General features: G+C 39.5%; 1 protein-coding gene and 1 long non-coding RNA gene across 6 annotated transcripts in view; one reads left to right on the forward strand and one right to left on the reverse strand.

The window, feature by feature from the left end:
- Positions 1-14631, forward strand: part of LOC135707044 (uncharacterized) — a 268313-nt gene that overhangs the window by 40799 nt on the left and 212883 nt on the right. The gene's annotated exons all lie outside the window — the stretch shown is intronic.
- On the reverse strand, positions 8856-9219 carry LOC135707053 (histone H4). The gene has a single exon (XM_065228774.1). It carries the CDS (start codon positions 9217-9219, stop codon positions 8908-8910), a length of 312 nt encoding a protein of 103 aa, XP_065084846.1. The 3' UTR covers positions 8856-8907.

Here is a 14631-nt window from a genome sequence, read left to right on the forward strand (position 1 = left end):
GTCTTAAATCTAAAATTAAAGGATTTGATCGGTAACTCACGGTCTTCTCGAACTTAAAGGATGACAATTGTTTGGATCGAGAGAGGGAAAAGGAGATTTGGAATATGATTTATGATTAAAAAATTTCACTATTTCTAAAACATATACTTAATCCTATCGACGTTATATCAACTCTGTTTTGATACAATTATTACAGAAACAAATATACAAAAAAGAAACACACACACAAAATACAAATTAAACACAAGGTTAATCAAACTTACAATCTATGGTTAATATTCTTAAAGAAACAGAGGCGTCGCGTGCCTCATTTGTTTACCTGTGCACCAAACTTTGTTCGTTATAGCTTACCATCACATATTAGTTTTTGTATATTTTTCAATGCTTCATGAATTCGAGGGACATATTCTCAATTACTATATTAATCACTACCTAACGTAACATTCGAAGGGCCTATAATATTTCGACTGAAGTGTAATGAAGAATATCCGTCAAACACTTCCGAAAACATTTGTTGATACAAAACAGTGTCAAAATCTAGAGAAAATTCATGACGTCCCCTGGGTAGCAAACTTGAATTAATCAACTCTTTATTCATCAGAACAACACTATCAGAATGAACCAGGGGAAGCTCATAAGTTTTCACAGGCGCACCGGCGCAACCATTGGTAATTGAGAGATTTACAACTGACAAGAGAGTAAATGCGAGTTTTTGCGCTCTCTTTCTCCATTACTCTCTTTGCCTGCAATCAGATATCCAAGTGCACAGCTAGAAATGCACACTTTGGGCACCCATACATCACACATGTTCTTCTAATTTAAACTCACACATTCAAACTGGTCTGCAAGTATGATAACGTCCAAAGCGTACCAGACTGCTGTTTACGTGTTGCTCCCGTTTGACGCGTGACTGCTGAAAGTTTCAATTACAACTAGTGGTGCAAACCGCCATGTATTGTGGAAAATTTGTGGTATGTTTCAAGAAGTTATAGAAGCTCTGCTTGGCTTACATCAGGCATTGACCATTCACAAACTTGCCACCCGCCACCCAAAAAACTAGCTTTTAGGTGCACTATTTAACGAGTTTTGTCATGGTAGTGTTATCGATATGCTTAGAAATCAATGCATTAGGGATTAGGCAGACCATCCGAACCTTTTTGAAGTAAACCAAGGTCGAAGATTTAATTGAGCCACACTATAAAATAGTGTATTCATGGTCACTTGTAATCTGGAGTAAAGTAGTACAGCTATAATGTGACCATAAAATCTATAAAAAATCTTAACGCATTTTTTTAATTATTCACACCTGTGTCGTGTCTCGTTAATAAAGAAAACTAAACTAAACCTGTGTCGTGCACAGGGTGCACATGTGGACGCGACGCCACTGAAGAAAACAAATATGAGTTGCATAAACTCCAGATCGCGTCTAGCCAAAATATCCAGAACTGGGACATTAGGTTGTCTACCTCGAGCCCGAAGAGAATCGTACAACTCGGATCTGACTCCACGGTGCTCAGCACATGACCAAATAATGTGATCTGCGTCCAGGTAACCTTGTCCACATTCACAGAGATTACTGTCCCTCAACCCAACACGAAACAAGTGAGCGCTTAGCGAATAGTGATTGGACATGAGGCGAGACATCACACGAATGAAGTCTCGACCCACCTCCAAACCTTTGAACCAAGGACACTTCGACACCTTAGGGGGGAAAAGTACTTGAAACATTGCATTTTAATTGCTTGCCGAACTTGAACCTTTCAAATTACAGTGGATGTATGAAATTTCTTCAATTCCAAAAACAAAAATCGCATTCCGACAACTCTCAAAAAGTATACCAAGCTGGAAATCATTCGCCCTGATTACCATTCTGCCTAATGGTCTTTCGGCTTAATGACCAATTGCCTAAAGGCCGGACATCAAGTGCAACGTAACGTATGTATAAAATTGAGGTACACAACCATTTTTGGGATTTGGGAAATCTTAAATCTTGGAATATTTCTTGAAACCTATCTGAAAAATATTTCAAAGTCGATGTTTTCATACCAAGAGAAACTGAGAAAAATGAATATATTTATTTGCCAAAACTCGTAAGTTGCATACAATCAAAAGCTGGAAGCAAATATTCAAGACGCACATTTCGTCAACCGATGCGGATCTCTGCTTGATTGTCTGAGCATTCGCAGTCCAATCTCGCTTGGCTAATCAAATGCTCCATTGAGCCAGAATCAAACTAACATCGCCGCCGCCTGTGAACAAAGCAAGGAAAGACACCCCGGCTGAAATTTACATCTTTCCTATTTCGAGAGGTGTTATAATATTGCCTGTCTACCTTTTTACCACACTAACCTACGTAAACAAATCAGGCACCTTCAGATATTCGTGTCACGCTGCCGACGACCGGGGTCCGGGCGAGGGAAAGCAAACAACACATCGACACAGGTCTCCCACATTCCTAGAAATTCGCTACAAGTCCTTCCTCTTGCCAGGCGTAGGTTCAGTTCAGTTTCAATTATCAACGACTCGTATTACCGCTCCACTTGGAGTGCTCAGTTTATTGTAGCAGCATTTTCTTCTCGCTAACGAATCCGAAAAGGTATAATACAGCCTTTATTAAATAATGTTGGAGCTACTCTCACTTTCGGTTGATCAAATTTCCATGCGTTTATGGCAGCGCGAGGGTAAACATTCGTACACATATGGCTGACTCACCGCCCAATGGTGAGGTAGCGACTTTTTACTATCGCTTCCCGTCTCGCTTTGAGTGCGCCCAACTATATCTTCACTTCAGCCTACCTGTGTACCCATTTCGGCTTAGATATACCTACACAATAACCTACTCTCGCTTCGGTATAGGCTGGTATAGGTATCACAATATCCAGCTCTACCAGATGAAACGATTCGTTTATCTTTTGCACAGCGTTCGATGGCATTATTCGTTTTCTTTACATTCTGTTTTTTTTTTCCTCAATTCGACTTATACCTATACCTGCTCAACTTTTATTCGTGCTTTGAATTTCGGAGGCTGACTCTGGAAAGGTAGAGGTGCGAAACGTACTAAACTTCATGATAAATTGAATCCCTGGATTATATTTTGCCTTATTTGATTTGGGTGATGCATGCGTACGTTTATAGTAGGTTGTCGTTGAGAAATATTCCTGGAAGATTGTCTATCTTTGGCTGTTGGAAAATTCCTCTAAGGGATGAATTAGGTATACAAATGCTATAAAAGGATGTTTTCCAAGAGCACGCATCAATGACTTTTCGAGAGTGGTACGAACGGCTTTAATCGTGTGGGTGACAACTGCTCGTTCTGAGGAATCTTGTTTACATTGTAGCTTTTTCTGATAATTCCATGTTATTATTGATTTCCGACATCCTACCGGTTTATGAAACCCTACTTATTTTAGTATACAAGTTCCTGTTCCACTTTTTTTTTGTATTTTCAAGTGTCAATAGTTTTAAGCATTCTTAAAAGATTGCTTTTTCACAAGCTTTTAAAAAATGTATTTAAACATTTCAGATATGCTTTTTTGTGATATTTGAGTTTTCAACACTGTTTTGTAATTTTTATTCAAATTTACAAAAAAAAACACCGGGTATGTTTTTTCATTAAAATAGAATATCCTAAATGGCTGATGTTTTGCAAAAATGTGAATGATTGCTCATAGCACACAATTATGTAATGTTTCAAGCAAATCGAAGAAGTTCAAGTTTTTCCGATTCGCCATTTGACGTGGAACAGCTCTTATGCATTAGCATGAGACTGATGCGAAATTTGAAATTTTCGTTCCACAGTGCTTAAACGGTTCCAAATTGGGTCCTGATTAGCCTCCCAAAATTTGAACTACTTTAGTAAGAAACTGACTTGGCACAAACCATTTCAAGTTTATATGGGAATTACTATGGGAAAACTTATGTTTTGTTCATATGTATCTAACAATTCACCACATCAGTATGCTTTTAAAAATGATAGCAGTTTGTTGAAAATCACTTTTCAATCAAATGTAAGGAACAAAAGTTATTAATGATACAAGTCACTGATGTCTTATGATTATGCTCATTCAACTGTTCAGCAGGCAACATTGGTGTTTCTGGTGCGACGAATAGATCACAAATATCATGGCTACTTTGTCACACTGCAGAATACAGTGTTGCTAACAAAACAGTTGTCATGTCATAGGATTATCAATCTCTTAAACAATTAATAACAATTTAATTTGACATTTGGCTGAAAAACGATACTGCGCAAAGTTGTAGCTTAGAAAATTTTCCGTAAGAATAGTTATAGAAACTTTCGAAAAAGCAATATTTAAAACGGGTAGAAGACAATGAACAAAAAGTTTGGTTTTCCCATAGTAATTTCCATATAAATTTCGAATAGTTTGTGCCAAGTCAGCTTCTTACCAAATGAGTTTAAATTTTGGGAGGCTAATCAGGACCTGATTTGAAACCGTTTGAGCACTGTGGAGCAAAAATTTCAAATTTTGCATCAGTCTAATTAGTATTATGCACCGTTGGATTTGATAGAGGGTCACAAATTGTTTATATTTTGTTAAAAATACAACAATGCTTCTTGATTCCACATGAGTTTCATGAGGCCTATGAGTTTCAATTTCGTTCAAACACATTGGAACGCGATTGGATTTACTTCGTCATAGGGATGAAGGTAAAAGTGAAATGGATTAATGGATTCGCTTGGAATGGTTGTTTTGTATATAAGAAAAAAGGGTGAATATTCATACTTTACTCTTTTACAGGCTTTGTGTAGCAGCCTTTGAACTAAAGAATCGTACATAACGTATAAGTAAACCGTTAACGCCGAAATCATAGATAGGGGAAATGGCTCTAATGTTGACCTATGGATCTAAGATTGGGCCCATGGCTAAAAATTTGCTATTTATCAATTTTATACAGATGAACGCGTCATTGGGACGGTACTAATGGATATTTTTAGTCGCTATTGAAAATTTAGTCGATTTCTGAATTTATGTATGGGCCCAAATTAGGGGCATTTAGGCCGACATTACATCCATTTCCCCTGTATTTGATGTTTTCTGCTCTTTCTGTCGAAATTGGATGATTAGGCCGAAATACATTATTACCCTACATATAATTAAAGACTAACTAAACAAACTTCATATTCCTTTTTTTCTTTATTTGCAGGTAACTTTCGGAAAACGATACGTAGAACTCAAACAATCAGACTTTTACATCTGTTTGATTACTTGTCATAAAATGCTTCAGGCATAAGGTTTGTTATATGTAAGAATTTACGAATACGATAGATACATACATACGTATACGGTACTCTTCAATCTATTGTTCTGACATGTATTGACATTAACATGATCGAGACATTTATTCCAATTCCATCATGAACATATGTTCTCATTTACATCACACTGCAATCTTTGTCTGTGATTTAAACTTAGCTGACAGCACACACACACACTCCCTTCATCTCAGTCTGCGACTTGTTTCGTTGCCATCCTTCATCCAAATGTCAATTTCAAATTCATTACGTATCCTCCATCCATTCATGCAATCGCAGTCGGCCGCTTTCAGATTTCCACAGCCTGTTTCTCGTTCCAGAGTCTCCCAATCAGACCCGCTGTTCAATGGTGTGAGGCTTGTTCGGAACGGGGCAAAGAAAAGCTATTAAAAGATTATGAAAGCGAAACGAAGTCAATTTAAATGATAGGGGAACGGAAACAACGCCGGCATCTGTTGTATTTGTCAGGAATCGTCGTCCTCTTTCGGTGCCAACAGTGCCAGATGTTGACCGATGTTTATAAGTCGGGGATTTCTTTGCTTTGTTTGATGAAATGATGAGTTATGCAAAACAACACTCCGGCTCAACAGGATAGGTTGGCTCCCTTTACATAGCACAAAAAATCCCGTTGACACAGCTCCCCCCCCCTCAATTCATGGAAAATCCTTTCGTTACACCCTGCTGCTTGCATCGCGCTGGGATGGTTTTCTTCTATCCTCGACCTTCCGTTTTGGATAATGAAAAGTTTTTGTTTTTATTCACAATCATTCAGCATCCGGACTCATTGGTGTGTCTAGTTTCGAGCTATTAGAACTCTCCGATCCAAGCCCCTCCTGCATATGCCAACGTAAACGATTGCCGGTCTGGAATTCCATTTTTCATTTTACCGATCTAAACTGCGCCGTCGAAGGCAGTTTTCTCGAATTACTTTTCGTTTAGGCTCTTGCGTTGCCTGATTCACTATAGGTAGTCGCCTGGTCCGCAGCAGTGTTCAACGTTTCAAGGTTACTTCGAAGAGTGCGCACCATGTGATCGAATTTCACGACACGCTTGTGCCCTTTTGGCTGTTCACCAGCTGGCCATGTTGCGTTCCCAGACCGCGGAGGAAGTTTACGCTGAGTTTGTCTGAATGCGGACTCAAGTCGCCCTACCAAAGAGCGACAGCAGAGATTGAGCATTGGATTTCTTGTGATCTTTTGACTTATTCCCCGATTCGGTTCGATTGTTGGTGACTCGTGGTGGTAGGACTTTTTCCTCCCTGCCAGCTGTCGTATTTTATCACAACTTTTCGTATTACGTACATTGCAGTCAGGAACGGTTTGACTTGATGAACTTTGTTTTCGCCTTATTTGCTCGTTTTATGTTTCATTCGGTGGTAGTTTAGTTGGCATAAAAATGTTTGACATAATCGTCGTTTGGGATAATCGTCGTTTGGCATAATGGTTGTTTATCCTAGTGGTCGTTTGGCCTAATGGTTGTTTGGCATAATGTAAGAAATTCAAATAAAAAAAAATACAAATCCTAATCGATTATATTAGAAATACTCAGAGGGAGAGATGGGCGGAGAGAACGTTTTGAGCCAAATGAACTGTCAAAATCTGAGCTAATCAAACATTCCAATTAGATTTTTCCGAGGATTCTTACTAGAATAAATTTGAGAGTATTGCAATCGAACAGAAATTCAATCACCTCTATCTTTTGTGTGCTTCTCAAATTCAACTAGTTTTTGGAACCAAAACAATATTCTAACTCTATTGCTTAATTGATCTTCGTTGGTTAATAAATGGCACCAAGAAATGTGCAAAATATTGCAATGCAATCAATTATTATTTTGCACGTAAATCGAATCAAAAATAAAAGTCATTTGAAATGCTAGGTTCTAGCAAGGGTTGCAAGATAATTTAAACAACAAATCCCTGCTGCCGAATTGTATATTGTTTTCTCCGCCTATCTCTCTCTCTGAGTATTTCTAGTTTCCATCATAAAGATATAGGGGAAATGGATGTAATGTCGGCCTAAATGCCTCTAGTTTGGGCCCATACATAAATTCAGCAATCGACTTAATTTTCAATAGCGAACAAAAAATCCCCTAGTACCGTCCCAATGATGGACCCATCGCTAAAAACTTGCTGTTTATCAATTTTATCTAGCGTCATTGGGACGGTACTAATGGATATTTTTGGCAGCTATTGAAAATTTAGTCGATTGCTGAATTTATGTATGGGCCTAAATTAGGGGCATTTAGGCCGACATTACATCCCTACTATTCATCGGAAAATGCCAAAGCTATTTCCCTCTCTTGGATTCAACTCCCTTTTAAAAACATGAGCTGTTATTCGGTAAACACAATCTATTGATCAATCTGAATGTATACATACAAAACAGTCATTTATCTCTCTTGAAGTTAACTCCTTCTTAAAAACATGAGCAGTTTTTTGACACATACGAACTATTGAGCAATCCTGCAATTGAGCTCAAAAGTTATTTTCTTTTTGGAGTTGACTCGTTATTTAAAACATGAGCGGTTTTTTGACAGATACAAAACGTTGAACAACTAATTAGAAAATGCTCGAAAATCATCTTATCTCTACTTCTTTTAAACATGAGCATGGTTGACCGCCTGAGGATGCAACTTTGTTATTGTCAGATCAGCTGTAATTACACATAGAACCAATAGACGTTGCTTGGGACAGTCATTCATCCTCAATGTAAAAGCGCCGGTCACGTCCGAATGCTGGTCAAGAAAGGAATGAGTAGGAATATGTTGACGTAATACTCGCTTCGATGAAAACCGAGGACACCTTTGCACTTCCACGAGAAATCACTGGGATGTTGGATAAAAGGGTTTTTGATTGCAGCAGGATCTGTTTTGGTAAACGATATGCTGAATTGATGTCCTTACGATTCCATAGCGCGAAGGATCTTGGGTTTGAACCTACGGTCTTCTGCTCAGTAAGCAAAATCGGTCGCCACTAGGCCACCGAGCTCCTTATACCACAAAACAATTATGATCAAGTTTCTGTTCAATTTGTTGTTGCTATGTTTCGATCCCGGAGACGACCTCACCGGTGACTACAATAACTGCTCTTGAGAAGAATTTGATGTGCATCTCCAATCAACGCGTCTTTCCTAAAACTCAAATAATACTTCAAACTCAGTAATGTAACGAGGCTTGAGTTTAACCCATGATCTTTTACTCAATTTGAAAAAGTTGGAATGGTTGTATACTAGATACGACCGCAGGGTTGGCGTTGGATAACGTCTGTTATGTGTTGTACTTAATTGTGTATATTTTAGGAATATTCCTTAACTCTTTTGCGATATCTTTCCCCAAAGTGCCTTCGGACAACTCAGGCATTTTCATTAATTTCTTCTCTTGATTCCGGAAGTGCACGACGTATCTGGAACTACCACACCAAAATGTATGCAGAATATTGTCGGTACTGGATTAGTAGCGGTAACCAGCAGGACCTACGTTGATTTAAGCTTAACACCCGCAGATTGATGAACGCTCCACCACATCACTTCAACCATTCACATTCTGGCAAGAAAGTCAATTCTAAAACACCTTTTAAATTTATATGGTGGCCCTGAAAAGGGCCGGTTTTTTGTTCTGAGTCGATGATACTAAATTAACCCCCGAATCCGTACAGAGTACGTCCCTGCCGCTTCAGAGCGTAAACGACATCCATGGCGGTGACAGTCTTCCTCTTCGCATGTTCGGTGTAAGTAACGGCGTCACGAATAACGTTTTCCAGAAATACCTTCAGCACTCCTCTGGTTTCTTCGTAAATGAGACCGGAAATTCTCTTAACTCCACCACGACGAGCCAAACGACGGATTGCAGGTTTAGTGATGCCCTGGATGTTGTCACGCAACACTTTTCGGTGACGCTTGGCTCCTCCTTTGCCAAGTCCTTTTCCACCCTTGCCGCGTCCAGTCATTTTCTAGTATGATAATTGTGACGTCGATGAAGGTTGAAACGAAAGTGAACAAAAATTCCAAATTTTGGCTGTTTTATACCTACTCGAGGGTTAAATTCTTTTTGTTAGTTGTTGTGTTCTTGTTCTTTCATCGTTTCTGATTGGTTGAACACAGAAAACGCATTTTATAAAACAGAATGGAAGTGATTTTTATTTTTTATTCCACAGTGTGCTTTCATTGAATACACATCACAACCAACAAAATGGCTCAGCGACCGCTCGCAAGTCCACTGGAGGAAAGGCTCCTCGCAAGCAGTTGGCAACGAAGGCCGCTCGCAAGAGCGCTCCAGCCACCGGAGGAGTAAAGAAGCCCCATCGCTACCGGCCAGGCACCGTCACCTTGCGTGAGATCCGTCGCTATCAGAAATCCACCGAACTGCTGATCCGAAAGTTGCCTTTCCAACGTCTGGTCCGTGAAATTGCCCAGGACTTCAAGACCGATCTGCGCTTCCAGAGCTCAGCTGTTATGGCTCTGCAGGAAGCTAGCGAGGCCTATCTGGTCGGTCTGTTCGAGGATACCAATCTGTGTGCCATCCACGCCAAGCGCGTCACTATCATGCCGAAGGACATCCAGCTGGCTCGTCGTATTCGTGGAGAACGCGCTTAATTACCCCGTCTAAATCTTAACAAAACCGGCCCTTTTCAGGGCCACCACAATAATTTAAAAGAGTTGAAGTGACCTTTAAAATTTAAAATCGTTCGTTCCGTTCTTGTCTAGATTAAGTTACGAAGTAGAACGTGTGCGGGGGTTTGTTTCGGTGTATGATTTGGAAATGAATTTCACTTTATTTTATATCAAAGTGAAAAGGTCTTTGCCAAATCCACTAGAAAATAATATAAGGTACTTTCTAAGTAAATTTTATTATGTTTTCAAGATTTTCGTTGTTAAGAATTTTAAAATTATTTTTCGAGATAAAATATGGCTCTGCGAAGATTCAACTTTAGAAAATTAATCGTTAAACTCTTTCTTGATAATGTTGTGGCCCTGAAAAGGGCCATTTTTCCAACGCGCTCGGCGTAGTTGCCCTTGCGGAGCAGACGGTGAATACGACCGACTGAGAACTGCAGCAGCTGGGCATTCCATGACTGCGGCCCAGTATACCGGAGCACTGGCACCAACGCACTCGGCGTAGTTGCCCTTTCGCCCCCAGGCTCTGCTTCCGCTGCTCTGGTACTGCTGCTCTGCTGCTCTGCTGCTCTGCTGCTCTGCTGCTGGGTCGACGATCGGATAGACAATGATGGAACGAGCGACCTTGTTGGACGCTTATATAGTGGAACAGAAAATATCAGAGGTGTCAGATACTCGCATCTGATGTCTCGGTTGGAGAAAGTATAGGAATATAAAAAAATCAATTGATTTTCACCATCTTTAGACAATGGTTTACTTTTAACCATTTTTCAATAGTTTACAGAATGAAATCAATAGTTTGAAACATTCAGCAAATTGCTAGAAATATTTCCAATCGATTGATGCCATTATTTCGTAAATCTATCGAGAGACGGTTGAGTTATTATCGTTCAAAATCTTTTAATTTTTCGTAACGCATCCAAAATGACTGTTTTCAATTTTGTACCCCCGTATGTTGCCGAAAGACGTTATCCAACGTCAAAAAAAAACGGTTGCTCTATAGCCACCGTGCCCCTTACATTACCGCAATATAGGACCAACTTAACAAACAGCTATGCAAATGAAGCGACGTCCCCGAAAGCAACCTACAATGTCTTCCAAACTGGATCACGCACACACCTTTTCCGTAATGCATGGTTTAAACAATTCAACAATTCAACAATGCACACTTAGAACAATTGATGTAAATTCAGGTGCTCTGAGACTGACATATATGAGCGTAAATTTTGACATTAAATTGAATCATAATAGACGCGAAATTCAAGAGGCGCCAGTGGTGAAGTGGTAAGCGTGATTAGCTCTCACTCCAGCAGGCCTGGGTTCAATCCCAGTCGGCGACGCCGGGATGTTCTGAGCAGTCTTGTAAGCGGTAGCGGTAGTCGACACATTTTCTATGATAATCGACTGTCTTTGCCTCCGACACTTACAAAACAAGCTATCATAGTACAGTACCAAACTCAAATGTCATTTAACATGCTCTGTCATACGACACTGTCGCCGAATACCGTCACGAATGTATGTATTTTAGTTTTTCTCATAATAAGAGCTACTGATATAGTGCTTGTGTGAATTCTGAAAATAGCAAGCAATGATGTCCTAGGAATAACATTTTTGATCATAAATGGTTTAATTTACACCAAATTGAGGAATTAGAACCAAATCACTCATGTCATATGATAGTTATTTGATAATTTTCTTTTTGCTCGAATGTTATTCTACCGGTTGTGTTGTGTGAGAGAGACGACTGTAGAGCATGAGTGTACGATTACAAACAGACTGTCACGCTCGACAAAGAAGCGAGTGTCGTAAAAAACGTCAACTGTTTCAACCCCTGGTTCTGAGACATAACATCTCTGATCACGGAAGGGAAGTAAAGCCGTTGGTCCTCGGTTCATGAGTTGATAGCTCGATAGGTATGATCCAGGCGTGGTAGCTGCCTCCCTAGCGTCGGTAGCATTGGTGGTCAGCACGGAAAACAAGATCGACGGAAAACACATCAAAACAAAAAAAGAGGCGAAATTCAGCTCAATCAAACGTACTTTCGAACTTTTCGGTCTCGGAGCGCTTAATTTTACGTAACATGTTTGTTTACGTCTCATCCTTTATGTCGAAGATGAATTCCGTCACGTGTAAGATTAGGTATTTATAAGTGTGTGCGCTTTATGCTCTCGGATCCTAACGATGGCGGTTTATTCTGTTATGGAAGAGATTTGGATGGAACCCATGATATTCTGCTCATTTAGCAAAAACGATCCCTCCAGGGTCATCGAGCATCTTAAAACCACAACAGTCCACGTCAAAATATGATTAAGTTTTCACTTGGTATGTAATGAACAACAGAAGTACGCAATAATCCATATAGTTTCAGCGGTTGATGGTAATTTTTAAATATACGAATGGCATTGCCTACGACGACTACGACGGCAACTACGACGACGACAACAGCGAATTTGGAACTTACTATTTTTCTGGGATATAACCCAAGTAACAATCTAAATGTTTGGAAGATTTATTCTTATTTTATCATTGTTTTATCATAACATCCCTTGCAGCCTGTGGATGTATTACGGTTTTGTGTGCTTGTCATAAAATCAGGCCGTCAAGTCGTCTATAAAACTGTTTTATGACTACTAAATTAAAACTCAGACTTCATAGTTTTAACGGTAGTTGTAAGGTGGCTCCAATAACTGTAGAATAAAACCAAAACAAAACATACAATTATGTTTTATGGCATACTTTTTATGACCGATATAAAACTTGAAGCAGTCTTAGACCTTCATTAAAGCCTCATTACAACTTTCATATTTATCAGAGGCCTAAGATTTCAGATACATGAAATGAAAACCCCTTCAGTGCTTTCGAACACGATGAAGATGAGACGATCGCCATTATGAAACTCCTGGAGGATCTACAGTTATGGGCTCCCTCATATAACATAAGGCACAGTGCGGTGAAGGAGCTCTCTAAAATATTGAACAAGCGGCTTTCCGATACACTTCCAAGAGATCCACGAACCCTTCTTAAAACAACGCAGACAGTTTAACTAAATCCGGTTGGAGAGGGCCAGTATTGGCATCACGGCATTAAACCTTGTATTGAAAAAGCTTTTAGTGGATCCAATAAGCATTTATTACATCTTGATTACAAGAGAAAATAGGAGAATCGCTTGGAATGTTGACTTTTTGACAGGTTGCCATGGTTTTTGTTTTGTTTTGATTCGCTGTACCGAATAAAACCAGCAAGCTAGTTATAGAGCTTAAATATAACTTAACGCTCTCAATTTGGACTACGAAATGCTAAGATACAACCATTAGGTTTATGTTATGCTATAAAATTCCAATCTAGGAAAATATGTTATATTAAGGTATTTTTAAGGAGCAGCAGGTTATAACGAAAAAAATGTCGCAGTATGAACAAATTTCACACAGTATGAATAATTACGCTTTAATTGATAGGCGATAAAACACTTTCATACATCTCTGTATATTAAAATAATATGTGACTGGTTATTGCTCAACAGTAGTAACAGTTTTGTACTAAACATATAATCTTCTAATGACTCTTTAATGCATGATGCTATTGCAGACACCAGCTACCGCCCGTCCAGTCTAGGGCGTATCCAGCGAGGCATCCTTCAGATTGAGAAGTTTGAGAAAATTGCTGCCAACCATACCTTTCCTTCGGTTTTCAGTCGAATGGACAATAGAGCACTTCGCTAAACCGAACATAAATCACCCCTTCCCTTTTCTTCACCCGCGAATTTGGACAGTTCTGCCGTTTTTGTTCTGGCTCCCATTCGTTGCTAACTCTTTTACTTCTATGGCGAAAAGTAAGGTTAGCTTTTGCGTGCAGTGCTGTATATCCAATGAGCTGGATTACCGAGGTGAAGCAATTGTTTAAGTTGTGTGAGTGAAACCACTGTAAGCCGGCGCCGGTGGTGTAGTGGTAAGCGTGACTGCTTTATCACCCCAATGGGTCTGGGTTCAATCTCAGCCGAGGTCGGTGGGATTTTTCTGCGGCATAAAAATCACGTCTTCGTACGGAAGGGAAGTAAAGCCGTTGGTCCCGGCCTATGTGTGTTGAATGGGTGTAATATCCTACGCAGGTGTGGTAGCTGTTACGTTAAATAAAGGAAAGAAGAAAAATGAAAGCACTGTACGAAACAAGCAATTAGTGACATCACTTATTGCGTTTACGTTGATTTTTTGGTTTACTAATACAACAATACTTCAAGATCTGCTTCACCTCTCTTTGTACACCATTGCTCTATACCGACAATATCATACCCGTTTTCTCTGACATGGAGTGGGAATTGTTTAGTCTTAAAGTGCCTGTAGGAGAGTGACGACACTACTTATAGGTCCCCTACAAAACTTAGTGACAGTTCAATAATCAAATTCGAACACCTCTATATTATCGACAGTATTGATAAAATGATTGGCGGACAGAAATTAATCATGGTTGCCAGAATTTAATATCGATCTCGCCATTAACTAAATATATCTCTAGTTAGTTTTGTAAAATCCAAGAATGGTGTTGAACCTTCATGTCTTTATTTGGTTACGGTATGTGATCAGAGTGAACTCTCCGTCGATTGTTTGGTACGAAGGAATGTGATTGTTGAGTCACATTCGGACCACACGTACTCCGTTATAGACGCTGGGTAAGTAATGTTTTCATACTTCCCTGCTGATGGAGAGAATGGTGTCGTACTATTGCATGTTTGACGAGGAAGTTCATGAATT

The sequence above is a fragment of the Ochlerotatus camptorhynchus genome, unplaced genomic scaffold, assembly GCF_037179485.1.
Source record: "Ochlerotatus camptorhynchus isolate MF236.1 unplaced genomic scaffold, CSIRO-AGI_Acam_v1.1 ptg000302l, whole genome shotgun sequence".
NCBI lineage: Eukaryota > Metazoa > Arthropoda > Insecta > Diptera > Culicidae > Ochlerotatus > Ochlerotatus camptorhynchus.

What these genes read in the sequence shown, in the direction of transcription:
- LOC135707053 (XM_065228774.1), bottom strand. Translation starts at nt 9,219, where the DNA reads ATGACTGGACGCGGCAAGGGTGGAAAAGGACTTGGCAAAGGAGGAGCC.